Genomic DNA, 20229 nt, shown 5'->3' with positions numbered 1-20229 from the left:
GGACGACAAGATAATTACATAAACTAACATGTACAGGGCCCGCCTACTGACTCGGATTCATGAAAAAAAAAAAAAATCGTTCCGGTTAGTATGAAACATGAAGAACTTGGAGATGATGATTCGGGTTTAACATCACTACTGATCAGCTAGAGTCTATACTGACTATTAGCAGTCTTTTTTCTACAAAATGTTAGCCGAAAACCTCATTTAAAAAAAGGAATGACGATGGCACGTGATGAGCTCCTGTCTTATCAGTAGTCGATCAGTTACAAAGATATCTGGCAACTTTTTGTCAGATCACTGAATATAAAAATGACAGTAGTAAAATAACCTAGACCTCAGTAAAAAAAAAAAGTATTTGTTGCTATTAAACGGCGTATAAAGAAGAGTTTTTTTTTTTTCATTGGTAGATCTTTCCGTATTGGTCTAATGTAATTGCCAGGACTATTTAGGCATTTTGTAGTGCCCAAACACTTATGTCACTGATGCTCCTGTTGGTCAATGGGCCATGCGGATAAATTCAATTTTGTCAGTACTTCCTTGATGTATTTTCACTACATTAAATCGCAACACCATGTTAAAGGACGATGAAGAAATGTTTTGTTCAGTCGGATTCTTTAACGAGTTGGCTTAATGTTTCTTCCACAAAGAAAGCAATTAAGAACCGGATCAAGGCTGAAAGTTATTACCACTAAATGGATGACCAGTTGTACTTAAGCCTGTCATACTTTTTGAAGGCTATTGTTCCTTAAAAGTCACTGTTTTAATGTCGGCATCAATCATTTTAGCTATCACGGATTTAGACCCGGCAAAAACACCGGCGGATTTCCCAAGCTATTGCGTGCGGGAGAAAACAACAGTGTTATCTACCGCAGTGCTTATCTAGACCAGTAAATCGCAATATTTTTTTATTTGCCTCCTAAACTTATATAAGTTTATATTCAGTCTGTTTTTTCTTAGCCTGAGCGAAAAAAATAATAATGAAAAAGATAAGACATGAAAACTTAATCAAGCTTTTAGCCATGCAGGGGTGCAAATACGGACAAACCTTTTTTGACATCGGTTCTTGACGCAATGTTTCTAATCAATAATGTACGTATTCAAAGATAATATTTGTATTTCAAAAAAAGTAAACAAGGAATTTCCTTCATTGTTTAATTTTCATACTGCGAGGCTGGAGAATGGCAGCCTGGTTGAACCACGCAATAGTTAAGTGTTAAAGTAACTGAACTGATGTACTTTGCGTAAAAAGAATTAGGAAAAGAAAAAAAAATGAAAAGCAATTCAGTCAAAAATAGCAAGCTGCGTGTGAACCTGTTCAATTATTATGCTAAGTGTTACAAATGCTCCTATCTTAATTTTAAATTTTGAAAGGGAGAACAGAAACTTTCACGCACTGACACTGGAAAACGTTTTGCATTTGGTTTTCATCTAGTATAACATATATATTTTGTTTTTCGATTTCACTCACTTCACAGAATTACCGGTCTTCCTTCGGCCGGGCCTGGAGCAGTCGTGAGTTCTTTTCAATCCGTCTATTTTCAGATTTTTAATATGTATGAATAATCGTTTTCGCGGAAAAAAACAACCATTAGGCAGGTGTAAAGCAATAAAAAGCAAGCATTGTTAAAAATTTGGGACACCTAATGTCACATCAACTTGACACGTTCTACACTGAATAAATTTAGAATATTCTGATCCGATGATGTCAATGTTGTTTCACTAGCCGACGTCAAATTATTTTCGCGCCGGCTGTTTGATAAATAGTACAAGCCAATGAAAATCCACGTAATAGTTTCTTAACCAATCACAAATGTCGTTGTAAGTGGTCTGAAGGTAAACAAACATGGCGTCGTTTCCCGAGAAACGGAACGTAATATAAATCGAGAATATGAGCGTTTGAATCGACGATTCGACAAAGGAACAACGGCCTCGAGTAAGAAATGACAATGTGACCTTTACCCAAAATGACCATGGCTTGGAACGGAAGAATTACGCTTATGGCAATTTACGAACACGAGACAACGGGAGATGAGCGGTTTACTCGCGTGAAAAATTGGCCTGGTCAACTACAGGTTCACGTGTTTATGGCATAGAGACTATGTGTTCTACAACCGACAAATGCTGGGCATCTCCAAGAAGCATCCATCGTTTGAACCAGACATCCCCACAGGAAACACTGGCTCAAAACAAATCTCACGGGAAGAGCAAACGGCTCACGCACCCCACCGAAACTGTTTTCTTGGCAAGATTCTTCATATCTTTAACTGTCTTCATTATTAACGTTACTCTTTTCGCGTTGTTTCTCTGTGCCGTGATTCTCGTTGTTCCTGTGTGTTTTTTCGTCAGGAAACTTATTCTTTATTGCAGTATTCGGCGTCATCGAGATGGCAAGCTGAGCAAAATGTCCACATCAGAGGCAGTGTGGCTACAGACGAGTTGTGTAAATACAGCGCCAGTGAACAATTTATTCTTTCTTTTTGAGGGAATGGTCACCATCGACGAAGTTCAAAATTTTGTCAGAGACAAATTACTACAGCAAGGAATCTTGCATGGAAATTTGCGATTGCTAAAATTTAGACAGTCTCCCGTGAGGGTACTAAGCGGGTATGGATGGAAGGAATTTGACAATCTAAACATAGGTAATTATGTTCTTGAAAGTAAAGAGAATTCGTCTGCGAACCTTGAGAATTGGAGAGAAATCACTGAACTATCGAACTTCAAGGATCTTGAGAAAATGTGGAGAGTGACTCTGTTTCCGAAATTCAATGACAGCAATGATACTGGAGTATTGTTTCAAATACATGAGAGCATTGCGGATATATTTCCTTTAATGAGAATTGTGTTAGACTCTCTTGATTATAAGACCGTGTATCTCAAGAGGCATTGTTTTCTCTTGGGACGATTAGCGACATATTTCTGTGCTTGCTTCACTGGACCACTTGTCATTCTCAAAAGACTCCTCATGAAAAGTCAAGATGATTTCTTTGTGGTCAATCAAAGCGAGGGAAGTACATCTATAAACGATTCTTTTCATGTCTCGTGGTCTGGTCCCATAGATTTTAAGTCTGTCAAGAGGATCAAGGATATTACTCGCACTAAAGGTAATTTACATCTGTGAAATATTTGTTTCTATACTTTTAATCTCACGAATTAATCAACATCTACTTTCTCAGTTTACTGTGAAGCAGACAGGTAATGAGAATAAACAAATTCATCAGCTACATTGCCACTGGTACAATGATAAGCAACTTATGGTAGAGAAACTACTATTTTAAACAAGTTCTACATAATATTAAAGGCAATTTTGTGTTGTGTAAAGTGTAAGGGTAAGCTAACAGCCATAGAATGGGCACAAAGGTGCCATTGGTAGAGTTATTAACTCTGTAGCTATCAAAAAAAATAAATGAACAAATTTGTGAGCCAGTTAAGAATAAAAAGCAGCGATATTAAAGAATGACGTTTCAACGGCTCCATGCCATCATTCTCAAATTCAAATAAGATATCTTATTTGAATTTGAGAATGATGGCATGGAGCCGTCGAAACGTCATTCTTTAATATCGCTGCTTTTTATTCTTAATAATTTGTGAGCCTACAGAACAATTGCAGTCATGGACAGCTGTTTGAAAATAGCCATTTTCAGCCACATTGTTCAAGCTAACTATATGCAGATCAGATTTCAGATTTTAATCATAATTATGTAACATTAACATCAACTAGCTCTCTAATAATATTGTATGAACAAAGAAAAAAACAAGACGAATCTGGCAGTAAATGGGACCATGGACACTGGGTGCTCCCTGGGATAGCAACGAGAGTGGGTGGTAGCGACACACCCTGGACAGGTAATTGGATGGTTAGCGGACACACCCTGCAAACAAAGTGGGGCGGTTAGCGGACTCAAACCCCAAAGCATAAACACAATGTGGGGTGGTTAGCAGACACAAACCCCAAAGCAGAAACTTGGGCGGTTGGCGGACACACCCACTGAATGAATTGGGGTGATAGCGCACTCACCCAGAGAACGAAGCCCCCCAACCTAGCTGCTTAGGTAGCTAAGAATAAGGTGGGCTAAGGGACCCACCCAGCCTGACGCGGGCAATAGCTAAGTGGAAGGTGTGCACCCAGGACAGTTGTCCAAGTTTATTTATGGGGAGGGTAGAGGAGGGAAAGGAAACACTGTACACTAGCCAAGGAAAAATAGCTGATGTGCCTAGCATGCTGCTGGTACAAAGACTGGTGTAGCATAACATGTTCGTGAGTACTGTTTGTTGAGACCGGATATGCAACAGATAGTAAAACTGATAACGTAAGATGAGCAAACAATAGTAATGGATAGGATTAATACCATTGACATGAGCCTTAATTGTTAATAAGGATACCGAGACAACATAGCTAGTAGTGTCCATTGTTTATGGTATCAAGTTCCTTGGCATGTTCGTAATGCACTTACACAGTAACAGAATAGCATCTCTGTACCTGAGACATATCGATGGACAGTAATAATAAGCTCTTGTGGTTAACTATACTTTACAAGTAAAGTTTACATTTACATGTGCATGGATGTTGTCAACCAGAGTAAATTCAAATTATTACTTTTGCATCTAAGCAACTTACACAAGGATAACATACTGACTGAATTCATGTACAGCTGTTTATTTTATGGGACTGAAACAGGATACTGTATTATGCAAGATTGTGGTTAAGATTCTTGCTTGTATAGAGCCTTTTCACTACAACTTAAAGATTTCATCATGACTTCTTGTGAACATGTTGTATGATTAGGTGATTTGCTTGATATAGGAACAAATTCAGAATGAACTAACAACAATTACTCAGTAGACCTTATATTTTGACTAGGAGACTGAACAGTTTTGGAAATTTATTTAAATGTGTTTTCAAGTTTTTGATAATAATAATAATAATAATAATAATAACAACAACAACAACAACAATAATAATAATAATAATAATACTAATAATAATAATAATAATAATAACATAATCGACTTTATTTAACGAGGGTAACACAGAATAGTAAATTACTGAAAAACCAGTGGCCCTCATATAAATATTACAGAGTAAAAAGATAACGTATTAAAAATTAATAATGTAGAAAGATTCTCAAATATGCAACAATAATATTAAAAACTAAGATATGAGACACATTAAAATATTAGAAAGCAAAGCCATTACCATTAACACAAGACAATACCATTGTTTTTACCACAGCAACCAAACACTATATATCTAGATGACACTATACCATAGCCTTAATCTGATATATTTGTTATGCAAATGTTAATGTACTTTATGCATCATCTTTTCTAGGTTTTAAACACATTTTACTTTAAATTTATTTAATGTACATAAATATTAATTGAAAGAATTGTGTCCAAGAGATATAATTTGCTGAAAACTGTTATTTAAGTAAAAAATTCAAATATGAAACTTAAATTAAGATTAAAAAATTTCTTTTTCTGGTTTCAGTGGACATCATTCTCCTTTCCTGTGTGGCTGGTGCAATCCGTTCATTTCTTCAGAGATGTAGAGTGCAATACCCTGATGACATTCTGGTCTGCATTAGGACGGATGTCAGACCTCAACACACCAAACTCCAGCTGGACAACAAATTTTCTCTTGCATTTATCAAACTTCCAGTAGGAACAGAAGGTACAGTGGTTATGTCAAACCTCTTTCCTATGTTGATCATTGTACTGGGTTAAAACAAGTTTTAGTTGAAGCCAGGTAAATTGATCCCCTAACTGATATTTTAAACCCAGTGCCATGAAGGAGTGTGTTCAGATATCAGGGGTAGATCTGGGGGGAGGGTGCAGGGGGTGCACCTCCGCCCCCTCTGAGATGAAGCCTTCTTCATATTTGCTTTTAATATTTGTTTACCTCTCCAGTCAGTTATGCCACCCCCTCCTAAGGAAAATCCTGGATCAGCCCCTGGATTGGTTGTCCATTAAATTAAGCTGCTAGACTGATCACCAATGTGCTGGTAATATGGTTGGCAATGGAAATTTTTTCACATTCTTAATATACCATGCTTTAGGCCCGCAATGCGTACAAATGGTAAACCTCCATAGCTTTTTGCATGCACCTCAACCTTTGGCAGCATTTTCTGCTTATAATATGATACCGCAGGGAATATTCTATAACTCGTCTGAGTAACCTCTCACTAATTAATAGGAATAAACTACTCAAACTAATAATGCAAAAATAATTTTTTTATCAAGAATTTCTTGTTTTTCTTTCATAAATGAAATTTTATGGACATTTCCAGCTGCTGAGAACTTCAGCAGATAAGTTAGATTGTTTGAACAATTGATTCATACTGTTCATGAAACACCTAAGGAAGTGATTAAAGAGAAGTGAATCGGTTGCAATTGAGTGGCTTTCAATGACTGTCTGAAAACCAAAATCAAAGTGATTCACAACAAATGTCAATAATACACTGAAGTAATCATGATTTTCTAAAACATGTAAGCTGGTGTTTAGTCATCCTGGGTATCAATGTTACTCCTCTCTGGGCAAGAAAAAAGCCAACGTGTTCTCAGTCATTGGATACAGCAAAAAATCACATACATTTACTTTGAAAGATCAACAACAAAAGCAGCAATCTGATTAAGTATCCAACCCACATGACCTACATGTACCGTGTTGGGCACCCCTTGTTTTGGTGAAGTCTCCTTTTAGATAAGTTAAGGTGGCACTAATCCCCATTGTTATTAATTTCTCTAAGGTTTTAGGCTAACAGACTCCAGATCTATGAGTTATAGGTTGAACTTTAGCGCCAAATATTTTATAGTCTTCTCTTATTGTCCGTTTTGTACTTTGCGGTCCTTTTCCATCCAGGTAACAGCGATCTGTTAGGGAATCGCGGCAATTACACTGTGGGCCTGCGATGTGCTAGGGATGAAGTAGCATTGCATCCATGCGGAGGTAGTACTAGTGTCGACAGCAGGGCCACTTTTGTGTCTAACGTATGAATAAGTCGCGTTACTTACGAACTATGAGTAGTGCAATCGGGCCGACTGCTGTAGATTTACTTAGCTTACGAGACATTTTAACGTTTATATCTCTCAAGGTGCTGTGCCTCGACTGTGGGAAACGAGGCGTAGAATAGACAAGTTTTCCTTTACCCTGGAAAGTATTATCATCTACGGTTTCATGAAGCTTTGCCTGTTGCTATTCCCTTTGCCTATGGTGAGACGATTGATCAACTATCTGATAAACAAGGTGTCATGTACAGTGACCCAAATACCAGGACCAAACATGCCAGTGTTTCTTAATGGAAAAATGGCGAAAATGATGACCTGCTGGACGCCTAGAAAAACAGAAAGTGGTTTGTCAATCTCGATCACAAATCATGGCGGGCAGATTCACGTTGGCCTAGTCACTCACCATTCACAAATTAACGACCCTGTTCTGTTACTGGCAGAGTTTGAAAGAGAGGTGGCAAATTTAGGCAACCATCTGGGCAAACGAGCGTTACCCTCTCATCTGCGATGGCGCCTAAAGATGGATCAACGCGTCAATGAAGTTGCGGAAGAGAGGGAGGAGGAAGAAACCGTTTGAAAATGGTCACACATAGTATACATACATGTATTCGGCACAGACAGCACTGTAGCTAATTTATCTTTATAAAATAACGTAAGCATTAAACACTAGCGTAGTCATCACGCGAGTTCTTTGGCAAATTGCAGATCCTAATGCAAATGCTGAAAAGGACCTTAGATGAAACGTTTCTCCCCTTCCCCGCCCCCCTCTTTTTATTTAATTTTATCTTCCTCCAGCCGTTGAAATCGATAGTGATATGTGATCCGGATTTTTAGTATTTTTATGATCCACAATAGTTTGACGATACTAAAAGAACTAGTTACGTACAACATTCGTTAGCCTAAAATTGTCTTTTTTTTAGTTGATAAATTTATTTGAGAGTTTTTACAGAGAAAGAATACACGTATATTTAATAACTTAGTATAATGATATTTGTGGGAACCTTTTAGATATATCTATATAATTTATTTGTACAGTATATATATAAGTATCCAGAAAAGGTGGCATGGTTAATTAATATGTATGGATATCCAGCAGAACACATGTACAGTACTACTTCACGACGTGAAAAAAATATTTATGATATAGCAGAGGTTCTCGCATAGTACGAGACAGGTGTGGCCGGCCACGCGTGTCTCGCTTTCCTTCTGAGGAATTTGATAATTTATGCTCTGTACCATTTTAATGTTTATAACTATTTAGTGCTGACCTGCGTCCCGGGGACCTGCGTGCGTGTGTAGACTATGTCATAAGTTACAAACAAGCACTTTGTAATTGGTAAGGTAAAGGTAAAGTCTGCTTACGAGCCAAGTGGTCCATCAGGCCGGAGCTTATCCCGGTTTCTGTAGCATGAAGCGACTAGGAGTATTTCTACTCCCCCCTGGATGGGATGCTAGTCCATCGCAGGGTTACCCCCAGCATTGAGTTGGCCGGTACCCATTTATACACCTGAGTGGAGAGAGGCACTGTGAGAGTAAAGTGTCTTGCCCAAGAACACAACACAATGTCCCCGGCCAGGGCTCGAACCCGGACCGCTCGATCCGGAGACGAGCGCACTAACCATGAGGCCACCGCGCCTCTCTTGTAATTGGTAAACTGGGTCGTTAAATGTTATTTTAGACGCTACCTTCCCAGCGAGAAGTCTGGCTGTTTCTACTGGGAAGTTGTGTATTAACGACTAGATCTATAAGCTAGGGCTGTTGTTATCAAATCCTTTATTAAAGGGAACTTTTAGTGATAGTTTTCTTTGCTCTGCCTCTTGTAAGCTGTTTGATACCTTCTTTTAAATCATCTACCTTTTTCGCTCTTAATTAGCAATGACGGCAAATTGGTTTACGTACAGATAGTTTCCTCAAACTGGAACGTTCTTGTTTTCCCCTTTTGTGTTAATTTTCAAAGCTACTTTATACGGCGGAGTTTGAAAGATTAGGGTCTGATTGTTTTAGATTATTTTTTTCTTGGTAATTATGTAACGGAAATTTGCTCAGTCGGTTACGCAATGACTCATTAGTTGATTACCAATTGCAATTAGTACTTGTAGTTTCTTACTACAATATGTCAACCAATTAGCCTGTGATGGTAACCGCCTTATTCACCCAAAGCAGTACGTCGGAAGCGATAGAAACGAGCCATGAATCAGTATTTCGAGTTCCTCTCTGTTTAATCTGACCCATAATGCAACCTTTATGGGTATTTTGCCAGTATTACGCTTACAGATGGCTATTATAAATGCAGTAAACTCGTTACCAACGAACTGAAAACAAATATAATGATTCAAGAAACAGACTTGTTTTGACAATAAATCCATGTCAGCTCAGAGTGATGGTTCTCTTTTGCTTCCTTGTGATTTCGCTGGTTTAGAATGAGTTTCACGATATGCATACCTTGCACGTGCTCCTGGTACTTTATTCAACTTCCATCAGTCTACGCCACGAGTCATTGTTTGAAACAAGCTATTCCAGTGGATCATGTCAATTTGGTAAGCTTCATTTTAATACGTGTAGGTTGGCATGCCAGACGTACCACTGAAAACCTTTTGTCAAATTATAAAACTGAACGTTTCCGGGCATCAAAGTGTCTTGATGTCTTTGATGTGCGTCACTCAGAAGAAGTGGTGGTATTAAGTTTCGTAATTACTAATAAATTAATTAGTTTGGATCCTTTCTTTATGATGGTAATGCTGAATCGCTGTCCTTTCTTTTTGAGATTGACAGTGCTACGTGACAATTATTGAATACAGCGTTTTGACTCCAAAAGGGTGGACAATACGGTCTAAGATGGCCGTATGGCTTTATGGGGTCACCGAGATAGGACCTTGCCAAATTGAATTTCATTCATGTTTTCTTTTTCATCTTGACAATCAAATATTCACAATGCTAATCCACATTTGTGAAATTTGGCGCCCCATATGTTCTTTGTTTATCAACAATCCCGACTCAGCTTTTTAAATAGCTATTAAAATGATACGATCTGACATCTCCAAGGGTTTCTTAATACGATCCAACTTGAGATTTCAGCACTAGGTTCTTCAAAGTTGAATCCCTGCTGAAGTTGAAAGGCAAAAATATGCCTCTGACGCCTTGTAATCAGGAAAGAAATCTAACCTGTTTCCTTTAATGGACGTTTATTTGTTATGTAAGTAAACTCAGAGGTCGCATTACAACACACAAAAAGCCATAATTTCTCTAAAAGGTAGAGAGCTAAAAGGGTCCCGTCAAAGCAGATGTCAAAACGGATGAGTCCAAGTTGGTCCAAGGATGAAATATACAAACCTAATAGTAATTCTCTTGAAAACAAGTCATTGGGACATCTGATCAGGCGTGGATCATCATAAGTACTACTCGAGCAAAGCAGACTAATTTTCGTCTGGAAAATGGATAGCTCTCTGGCACCAAACCAGTCCGAGGTTACAGAAGGGCCAACTGAAATGGTCTACATCGTGGAACCACTGGCTCTTCGAATTTTTCGCCTAACGTTGTACGTGATTATATTCCTGCTGGCGACTTTTGGAAACGCTCTCGTTATCTTTGTGGTATACAAAACACGAGAACTGCATACAGGTAAGATCTTTCAATTCTTTGCTTCAACTTACGGTATTTTTAACGAAAGCTGCTAAGAGGATTACAGAAAGGAATGATAAACCAAGTACCCCGCTGATTAAGCCCCTTTGTCATCCCAAAAACATTTCATACAACCTTTCTTATGGTGTCGCTGCCAACAAAACAGTTAAAATTAAATAGGAAATTGTATTTTGAAAGTGGTTCCAACTATAAACAAACGTCCCTTAGAGTATTGTACTTCTTACAATTTAAGGTATGCAGTACTAGTGAGTCCACCCTTTTCAGCCGTCGCGCCTAAATAGTAAACTGGTTAAATGCTGACAGGAATAAACGACAATCACGGCCGAATGATGCATACATAATTCGTATACTTTACTAATATACAGCACGAAAGATTAAGTTGAGAATAATGCAATGTAATCATCGGCTCTCAAATAATCTTCATTACGCAACTTTTCTCAGTCCACGTTCTGCCTCAGTGGTGTTTCCGCCGAGCTTCAAAGCGCGCAGCATCAACACACGCGTTTACGAAAAGGTGTACAAGTTTTTGTTCAAAGGCAAACAAGACAGCCCCATTTCTTGGCTATGTACACATGAATACTTACTTGAACGTTAACTCCATTAACCTTAGTTTTTCCATTTTGATCGGTCTGCAGCCGACACATTCCTGGTATTTCACATTTTCGTCGTGCATCTAATTTGCAGAACTTCCAGGAGATCCTCTATTGAGAATCTCTTTCTCGGCACCTCAATACGTTTCTATTGACTGCTTCCTTCCCGTTTTTTCAGATGCGAGTCGATTATGGTAGAAATTGCCGATCACAAAAGACGAAAAACAAACACTCGTAAAGCAAAGAAGGAAAAGGAACAATGACAACGGAAGAATCTATTGAATCAAAGACGTTTAACAAAATAGTTTTAGTGTTTTCACAACTACAAATTCGTTGAACTTTGGGGCGATTGGCTCTTCGTATCTTTTCTCAAGGCAAAATTTAACCGCCATTAATTAAGGACTAACTAATTATGACCGGATGCTAAAGAACGCTGGTTTTAATCAATTAATGTATTGAATAAAGACATGTCCTGCTGCATAAGCATTAACTTTTCCTTCTGCTACCTCTGATTCGAACAAAGAACTTTGGATTAATGTGTTTATTATACACAATGAGTGTGTTGTACTCCGTCTTTTGTTAAAGACTGTCTTACTGAACAAGAAAAAAGATAGGCCAAAGGCGTCCGCTTCGTTCGTCCGTGGCATTACAATTTGATCAGTCCGCCGTCGCATTTTCCTCAGGAAATTTCATGCTAACTTTTCGTGACCTATGAGTACTAGTGTGACATTTTTCTTCTCACAGTTTGAGGCCCTGGAAAAGCAGATTAAGCTCGAAATACTAACTTTTGATACATGACATAAAGAGTTTTTAAACTGTTAATCTTTGTTCTCATAACTATTTCACATTTCATAGGTAAATTCAGTCTTTCTCGGTCATCTCTAAAAAAGACTTGGCATCTTGTTTTGAAATTCAGCAATCTTCTCGAGAGATCGCTCGGGGTCATGACATGAATCAACCAAATTCTGAACTGTTTCAGTATTTCGCCAATCGTGTTGAACATCACTTATAAAGTTCTTGCCAAAGAAGTGACCACCTATAACGTGGGCAGCAAGGAAACGAATGATATTTTTTTGTGAGGCTACCTCATCATTATGATCGCCAAACCTGAGTTTTTTCCTTTTCTTTGGGAAAATTATGAAAACAGGTGTATTTACTTGACCACCCGCATGTGTCTGTGTTACAAAAAGATTGCTGATACTACCTAGACCACTTCCTTTCAATCTTGAAAACGCTAATGGACGGCTTTTCAACTAAATCCTCTTGATGGTCAACTTGCGGTCCAGGCTACCATTAGTTACTGAAGCGAGTCTGTAGGAATTTGGAACTGCAAACAAAAATGGATTCTGCGTGCCATTTGAGGTAACACATTTTTTCGAATACTCAAAACTCCCACCAAGTAGTGTGAAAAAATAATTATCCTGATTATAAATCATTTGTACCTTTTAACAAGAAGTGAATAGTCAAGTGAATAGCTCATAGTCAGAAACTGACTATGAGCATCTGTTTACATATGTAAAACCATTTACGCGCGAGCTGTAGTGTTATGCAATATCCTTGATTTTTCAGTTTTATCCAATTTAAAAGCCACAGTCTTCGAAAAAAATTAGCTTTCACTTTAAACACTTTTAACCGTATATCGCAAGATAGAATAAGATGAGATAATATCTCAAGATCCCTAAGTCTCTTAGAACGTCCTATGACACCCTTCTCATAAGACATATTTTGCTATTTTGAACCAACGCTTAATTATTTTGGTTTATCAGATTGTATTGCATTTCCTTAGAAGGTCTTGAAATTTTTATACTATCGTGATTCATAAATTTTACAGTTCTTTACAACTTCCTTCAGTTTTTTACAAGTTCACCGGGAAGAACAATTTCAGTAACTTCCCAGTTTGAAAACTAATACAGAAGCTAAGATAAATGTCGTGTTGACCGGTAATTCATATGTAGAAACTGTGTCAACAGTAATACGTGAATACTTTGTCTCTGCAGTAACGGGGTTTCTGATTGCAAATCTGGCCGTTGCCGACCTTGGAGTTGGAATGCTCTGTATTCCGTTTACTGTTGTTTACTTTGAGCTCAACTTCAACTGGCCGTTTGGCGCAGTGATGTGCAAACTCCTTCCCGCACTCATGTCTTGTTTTGTCATGGGATCAGTAGGAACCATGTTGGCCATTTCAATAGGTAAGCCGACTATTCACAACATCCTATATATAACAACAAGAAATGATATTCATGCAGGGTAGTCGCTTAAGATGATATCAGCATGTCTCCTGCTGAATGATAGTTGTAGACAGTACCTAAGGCAAAACATTTCGCAACAAAACTTTACCAATATAATTGGATCGGTCAAATACTAATTAATTGCACTTAATCTTCATAAACATCTTAAATAAGTATCTTAACTGACCACCATCAGGGCCAATGAAAACCAACAATAAAACAAATAATCTAACTAAACATAACATGGTTAAAAATCCCCACTGGCAGGAGGCAGACCAGTTACGTAGTAAGGATCAAACGTACCTGTACACTTACAGCATAATGAATAAAAAAACACTTGTTTGGTAGTCCCTATTACCTTTTTCTCCAAGTCTTCTAAATTCTCACATTGAACCGAGTCAGCAACTTTATCATCCGATGATGTGCCTCTTTATGTGTCTCCATAGATCGTCATCAGTCCATTGTGCATCCATTCGGCATGCGCATTTCAAGGTACCAAGGCAAGCTCATCATGTTGCTGATATGGCTAACTGCTCTTCTGCCAGCATTCCCACTGCTAGGAGTCATGGCAATCATCCCCAAGCCAACGGGTGGTGTGGCATGTTTGGAAGTTTGGCCACAAACTACGGGAATGCCGTACTCAAAAATATACTTGTTGTGCACTTTCGCGTTGACATACACCATCCCTCTTCCAATAATGATATTCATCTACATAAAAATCGGCATAAAACTTCGTCAAGCTATCAAGGAGGCAGCTGATAGGCCGGGCTTTACTCAGGCCCAAGCTACAAAGCGGATTATCAAAATGTTGGCAGCCGTGGTTGTGTGCTATGCGTTGTGTTTCCTTCCATTTCACACTTTGTATTTCATGATGGACTTCGGAGGATATAAATCCACGTAAGTTCAAGTTGTTGTTTTATTTTAGTAAATTATTGGTCACAACCGATTATATTCTTTATGTAGCAGTTGGGTGGGAGGAGCTGGGATATTTACGTGAATAAAAATACGAGTAATATCATTGTACATTAAAAGGATGCTGAAAGCCTACATAGTGTTGTTATGAGCGGGGCCGGATCAAGTGCCTCGTCTAGTCGAATAGATAAAACATGTCGTGTTTCAGTATGTTGGCCAGCTACAATGTGCCAATTCCGCCAGGAATTCCACCTGGTTATAATTACAAAAACTTATACTATCCATATTCACCCAGCCAAATCACTTAATAATACGCTTGCCCAGCTGCTATCATATGGTGGATCTTCTATTTCCTGATCGGACAACATTAAGAACGCTACTGGGCGGTCTTATCACTAAATCCGGGTACTAAAGACCCATCGAGCAGGTAACGTTGTTGTTCCTTAATTACGAAATGTAAGGGTTGCTCGAGTCCCTCGATAGTAAAACATTTATCATTCAAACGTACAACACATTGCCCGGCATCAAAATGCGCCACCTTTTTACAAGCCGCAAACTGACAGCTAATGCTCGCTGCTCTTTTAACTTAGCTTATTCTCTGAATGTAAGCGCAGGCCCACTGCCAGGCTACCATGCCGACCTGTTCCTGCTTGACTTACTTGAAGCTTTTTGCCTCTCTCCCTCTCTGCAGGTTCTATCCAATTCTTCAAAGCTTCTCGAGCGTCTTAATGTTCTCAAACAGTGCTTCCAATCCTGTGCTCTATGCATTCATGGGCGATCAGTTCAAACTGGGATTCAAACAAGCAATTGCTTCTACTAGGAGGAGTTTTAGCTCAAGGATGTCAACCATTAATGGTTGGTCATCACCCTCCGCAACTAACACTTAAAGCGGTCAGGTATAGCTATAAATGTAATTAAAGCAAAACACCTAAAGCTTTCAATTACGTAAGTGCTGTTTAAAATAATAAACTGCATTGGGTACTTCACATGCTTACTTTTATAACTCTGTATTTCACGTACTCTCAGGTGTCCGCCAATTTCACTCAACTTCTCCTTAAAGTGCCTATGAAGTAAAAAATAATTGCTGCTGATTTCAAAGGCTTTTCAAAGTAAAGAAGAATGGCATTTTCCTTTTTGGAATACCTTTTTTCGTTTTAGAGATATTCACGTTTTTGTATCATAAGTGATGACGTCATAGGTGGTTCCACTAAAACAGTTCAACACTCAATCAAGAATATCTCTAGAAATATTAAGGCGGTGTTCTTTAAAATTTAAATGTACATCACAAAAGAAACAAAATGACACCCGTCGTGCCGTCGCCATGACAACAGTTATGCCGCTGGTCCTGTTTTAATTAAAACTAACATTACCAGATTTTATCTTAAACAAGGATCATCCACTCCCAACAAGCTAATGGGTAGAGTTAAGACAATATGGGAATCATGTGTGTTCCGAGCAAGACCCTCTGTCTTTTTTCAAAGAATTGCAAATTGGCATATTTGGTTTTTCACAGAAAGAGACTGGAGCCAAAAGTGTTGCCATGGCAACAACACAGAAGGTGTCATTCTTTTTCTTTTGTGACGTACATTTGTGGTGCCAAGTTTGAAGAACACTGCTCCAATATTTCTAGAGATATTCTTGATTCAGTGTTTTACTATTCAAGTGGAACCACCTATGACGTCATCACTTTCCTCATTTGCATAATACAAAAACGTAAATATCTCTAGAACGAAAAAAAATATTCCAAAAAGGGAAACGCCATTCTTCTTTACTTTGAAAAGCCTTTCAAATAGGCAGCAATTATTTTTTACTTCATGGGCACTTTAAACTACTTTAACCATTTTTGAGTTATTTTTTTGTAAAAAAAAATACCTCTTAGTCGGCGCGTCGGGTATGTTATGGACGGGTCAATGGGTGAGTGAGTGAGTGAGTGAGTGAGTGAGTGAGTGAGTGAGTGAGTGAGTGAGAGATGTATGTATGTCACACCAATCAGATTGGATCTACTATGAACAGCCAATCAAATTTCTTGTTGTAAAGGTAAATGGTACGTGAGAAACACAAGGTATGTATAAACACAAGGACTTTGGTAATTGAAAAATAAAGAGTGACGTGTATGTTGCCGGTTTGCGATTTTTAGTCCGGTTTGGAGGGGAGTGTGACAGTTACATACGTACATTGGGTTGTTTCAGAGTGCATAATTTTCAGTGTAATGGCGGCTAGTTATGAACGAGATGAGTCTTGAGTTTTGAAGCAGTTCATGAGTTAGTAGTAGGCAAATGGCACGAGATATTTTTATTTTTAATTACAAAGGGTAACTTGATACTTTTGTTTTTTACAAGGAGTTAATTCAATTAGAGGTCTCGAATCGTCGGTTCTAGTTCTTAGGACATGTTTTAGAGGAGACGAGACTATTTAGATTTGAAGCAGTTCTAACGTTTACAATAGCAAGTGCAGGTAACGATTGCTTTGTTCTTATTGCATGCAAATATAACGAGATATTTTTACTTTTTAGTTACAATGGGTAATTTGACACTCTTGTTTTTCACAAGGTGTTAAATTCAATTAGAGCTGACGAATCGTCACCACTTGTTCCCACGAGATGTTTGCTATTTTTAGTTACAAATGGTAACTCGACACTTTTGTTTTTCATATGGGAGTAAATTCAATTAGAGCTTACAAGTTGTCGGCTATTGTTCCCAGAATATTAAAGAAAAAAGAAGCTTTCATTTCTGGACGGTTTTTACGTCTCTGCAGTAGCAGTTTAATATTTTTATTTGATGGGCATTTTATGACATTCTTTTCAGTCCGATATTTTTTAAAGGTAAAAAGTATGAAAACTGTTCAAATGTTCTTTGAAGACTGTGTAGTACCAAGTTAAAGTGCAATTTAATTAAATCAGACTTTCAACGTGCCACAGAGGTTTTTTTTCTCTTTCTTTCAATTTTCGGTGAAGTAGTGTTGTGTAAAAAGGGTAAACTTACGACTCGTATAAAATGCGAAAAGTTCTCTTACTTGAGTATTTTTGAGCAAAAATTCTTCTTGGGGGCTGGAAGGGCTCCCGAGGGGGTACTCCCAGAAATATTGGTCGGGGGTGTGTGGCCCACTTCCCAAAAACCCTTACCCTATTTATGACCAAAATCTGCGATATTCCTTACCCTATTTATGACCTGACCAAAAATTCGAAACCCTATTTACGACCTGACCCTCAAATCAAAACCCTGTTTCAGACCTGCGTTATAATTAGCTCCCTAGTTCAAACCAATGTTAAATTACCGTAAGCATATAAATTTGTGAAGGGCTTTTGCTGATTTTCTTTTCGATAATAATGAAAAAGTGGCTTCTTCTTAAAGCATACCCATATCAAGGCTAGAGTGCAAAAACCATACCCTATTTATGACCAAAATGGCCAAAATCAGCTAAAATCGATACTCTATTTATGACCAAAACGGCTGAAAAACCATACCCTTCGGGGCCGCACAGACCTATATAGCCCATATAAGGGAGTCCCTCCGCCGGGGGGAAGGGCTACGTGATCGGTGAGTGAGGGAGTTATGCATGTGCGAGTGTCCGACCAATCAGTGTGGGTTGTATCAAAGAACGAATAAAATTGCCTGTTAGAAAATAAGGTGGTATCTACATTAATCTGTAGACGTGTCAGATTACTGTAGTTTCTTCAGTCAAACATTTTATGGCTTACTATTTAGTTATCTTACCATTACCGATGTAACATTGTATGTACATCATAAACTTCCAGTTTCTTTCTTGCAGTACATCGCAACCAAAACACTTGTCAAATCAACCAAATCATTACTGTAAACAGTTCCATGAATGCCGCTATCTCCGAGACTTATAGTTCACAAAAAAATAACTCTTGCACGCCTTGCGTACCTATGTTTTCTTTGGAGAGTGATCCATATCTCTCCTTTCCCAAGCACACTATTCGTCAAGTATAGCGTAATAAAGTCCTCCGCTAGGCACTGGCCATTAATTTGATATACCACCATATTCCGAGACCTAATATTAGAAGAAATGCGTAGCGTCGATGAAGAAAATTAACATTGTTGCAGTTAGCAAATCATACTTTACCCGAAAGAAAACTAGCTAAACACAATTATGCTATATGTATGTTCTTTTTTTTCTCTCCATTCATGTCAAGAATATCACATATGTAGCGTGAGCGTCCTGTTAAAATATCTTTATTAATATTATTATTATTATTATTATTATTATTATTATTATCATTATTATTATTATTATCATTATTATTATTATTATTATTATTACATCATCAGTCATTTTCTCCGTAGGACATGATTTTCAATTTTCAGTTGTTTTTTTTTTCTGCCTTAAATGTTCTGTGGCTTAACAATTTTTAATCTTTCAATCCCTAGGTACATGTACATGTTACAGTCTTATTTCCAAGTCCTTATGTACGGTAACAGTGCAACCAACCCAGTTCTGTATGCGTTCCTTGGTGACCAGTTCAAGAGAGGTTTTAAAAGAGCCATTCGCGGTGGGAGCCAGAGTGGATTCTCTCCTCAACGAACTTTGAGCTCTCGTATGAGTTCTTTCCGGTGAAACGGAACAGTACACCAGTTCAGTTTTGAAAGAAATGTATGGAAAGCTTCATTTCAGTGCCTCGTTTCAAAGAAAATGTGACTTTCCGAAGACAATAAAAAAGGCAGTCTTCCAGACAATGAGTTTTCAGACAGTATTTTCCTTCATTGTTGAAACGAACATTTCCACACAGTTATTGCGAGAACTGAATTTAAAAAAATAAATAAAATATTGCATGGATCATATCTTTGGGAACTTTCAGTGATGTAACATGTAAAGAGACATGCCAAACCCATGACATTATTATACGAAAGAGTATGACCACTCCATGTGAACTTGTTTCAAAGGCACTCGATTAGCAAACGTCACGGTTAGGATGTCTGGGTGCTTTAGTGTAGAAAGTGGTAATCCGCAGTAAAGTTGTAGGCCTGACCAATGTACATTTTCTACATCCAATTAACCATTCTGATTGATAAAATTTCGCGTTAATCAACTTAAAAAAAAAAGCCTAAAACGGTAATTATATAAACTGGTATGTGTACTGGAGCAAGCGGGTTGCTTTAACATGTTCAACATGCACATCGGGTTTGGCTATGAGTTGACAGCAAACTGTAATACAATTGCAAAGTTTACGATTGTGTTTAAAATATCTGACCAGTTTGGTTGAAGCCTGTGACGCCTCTATGTTAAGGACTCTATTTTTTAGATAACTTATCATTGAGTTTTGAACAGTCACAATATTACAAATGAAGATACAACAACTTTACAGTTCACCTACTACATTATGGTAATAGGACTAATAGCAGTTTAAATGCAGTTGATTTGTTAACTGGGATTATCATGATTGATATATTATATAAAAAATATATATAAAGTGAAATATTTCGTTTGCATTTGCTTATCAATTAACAAAGTATTGACAAAGATTATTGGAAGAATGTATTAAAGCTCTGTTTTCAATGATTTTCGAAATGAGTGTGCCCAGCTAGTCCCGCAGTAATGCATTTGCTTACATTTGAAGCTCCACTATCTGCGCAACCTTTCCCCCTTAATAATAATAAGCCATTATTATTAGTTTGACAAACTAGAACCTTAACCAAGAATCCAGCTGAAAAAGACTGCAGTGTTCCTCTTTTTGACCACACAGTGTGCTCTGAGGGTGGCGTGGGTAACGGAATCTCAGCTATGAGTTAAAAAACACGTCACCTCTCAGATCTCGAAGTGAAATCAGTTATACCAATTCTGAGCTATCAGCTATACGCTGTGGACCGATTCTATGCACCATGGGTGGAGCA

The 20229-nt window shown here is 38.0% G+C and overlaps 2 protein-coding genes across 3 annotated transcripts; both read left to right on the top strand.

Annotated features, from left to right (window-relative positions):
- The first annotated feature begins 1809 nt into the window (after positions 1 to 1809).
- On the top strand, positions 1810 to 9385 carry LOC110061770 (uncharacterized). Its single transcript, XM_020768617.2, has 3 exons — positions 1810 to 3104; positions 5492 to 5674; positions 7095 to 9385. The coding sequence occupies exons 1-3, from the start codon at positions 2102 to 2104 to the stop codon at positions 7583 to 7585; spliced, it is 1677 nt and encodes a 558-aa protein (XP_020624276.1). The 5' UTR covers positions 1810 to 2101; the 3' UTR covers positions 7586 to 9385.
- Positions 9386 to 9818: 433 nt separating this feature from the next.
- Positions 9819 to 19906, top strand: LOC110061772 (pyroglutamylated RF-amide peptide receptor-like). Of its 2 annotated transcripts, XM_020768619.2 has the most exons (5): positions 9819 to 10626; positions 13235 to 13426; positions 13912 to 14362; positions 15069 to 15273; positions 18769 to 18879. In XM_020768619.2, the coding sequence occupies exons 1-4, from the start codon at positions 10440 to 10442 to the stop codon at positions 15262 to 15264; spliced, it is 1026 nt and encodes a 341-aa protein (XP_020624278.1). In that variant the 5' UTR covers positions 9819 to 10439; the 3' UTR covers positions 15265 to 15273; positions 18769 to 18879. The 2 variants fall into 2 exon arrangements, with proteins under 2 accessions (XP_020624278.1, XP_020624279.1); XM_020768620.2 differs by lacking the exon at positions 15069 to 15273 and having other exon boundaries at positions 9900 to 10626; positions 18769 to 19906.
- Positions 19907 to 20229: the final 323 nt, after the last annotated feature.

This window comes from Orbicella faveolata, unplaced genomic scaffold (assembly GCF_042242905.1).
Source record: "Orbicella faveolata isolate gen_17 unplaced genomic scaffold, um_ofav_v1 contig_1, whole genome shotgun sequence".
NCBI classification, from domain to species: Eukaryota; Metazoa; Cnidaria; class Anthozoa; order Scleractinia; family Merulinidae; genus Orbicella; species Orbicella faveolata.
The sequence above is the reverse complement of the archived record's forward strand: the minus strand, read 5'-3'. Positions and strand labels throughout refer to the sequence as shown.

Excerpts from the sequence above, each read along its gene's own strand:
- LOC110061770 (XM_020768617.2), top strand. The coding sequence starts at position 2,102 with ATGTGTTCTACAACCGACAAATGCTGGGCATCTCCAAGAAGCATCCAT. Across the intron at positions 3,105-5,491 it reads GGATATTACTCGCACTAAAG|TGGACATCATTCTCCTTTCC; the intron begins GTAATTTACATC and ends TTCTGGTTTCAG. Across the intron at positions 5,675-7,094 it reads ACTTCCAGTAGGAACAGAAG|GTGCTGTGCCTCGACTGTGG; the intron begins GTACAGTGGTTA and ends ATATCTCTCAAG.
- LOC110061772 (XM_020768619.2), top strand. The coding sequence starts at position 10,440 with ATGGATAGCTCTCTGGCACCAAACCAGTCCGAGGTTACAGAAGGGCCA. Across the intron at positions 13,427-13,911 it reads CATGTTGGCCATTTCAATAG|ATCGTCATCAGTCCATTGTG; the intron begins GTAAGCCGACTA and ends GTGTCTCCATAG. Across the intron at positions 14,363-15,068 it reads TTCGGAGGATATAAATCCAC|GTTCTATCCAATTCTTCAAA; the intron begins GTAAGTTCAAGT and ends CCCTCTCTGCAG.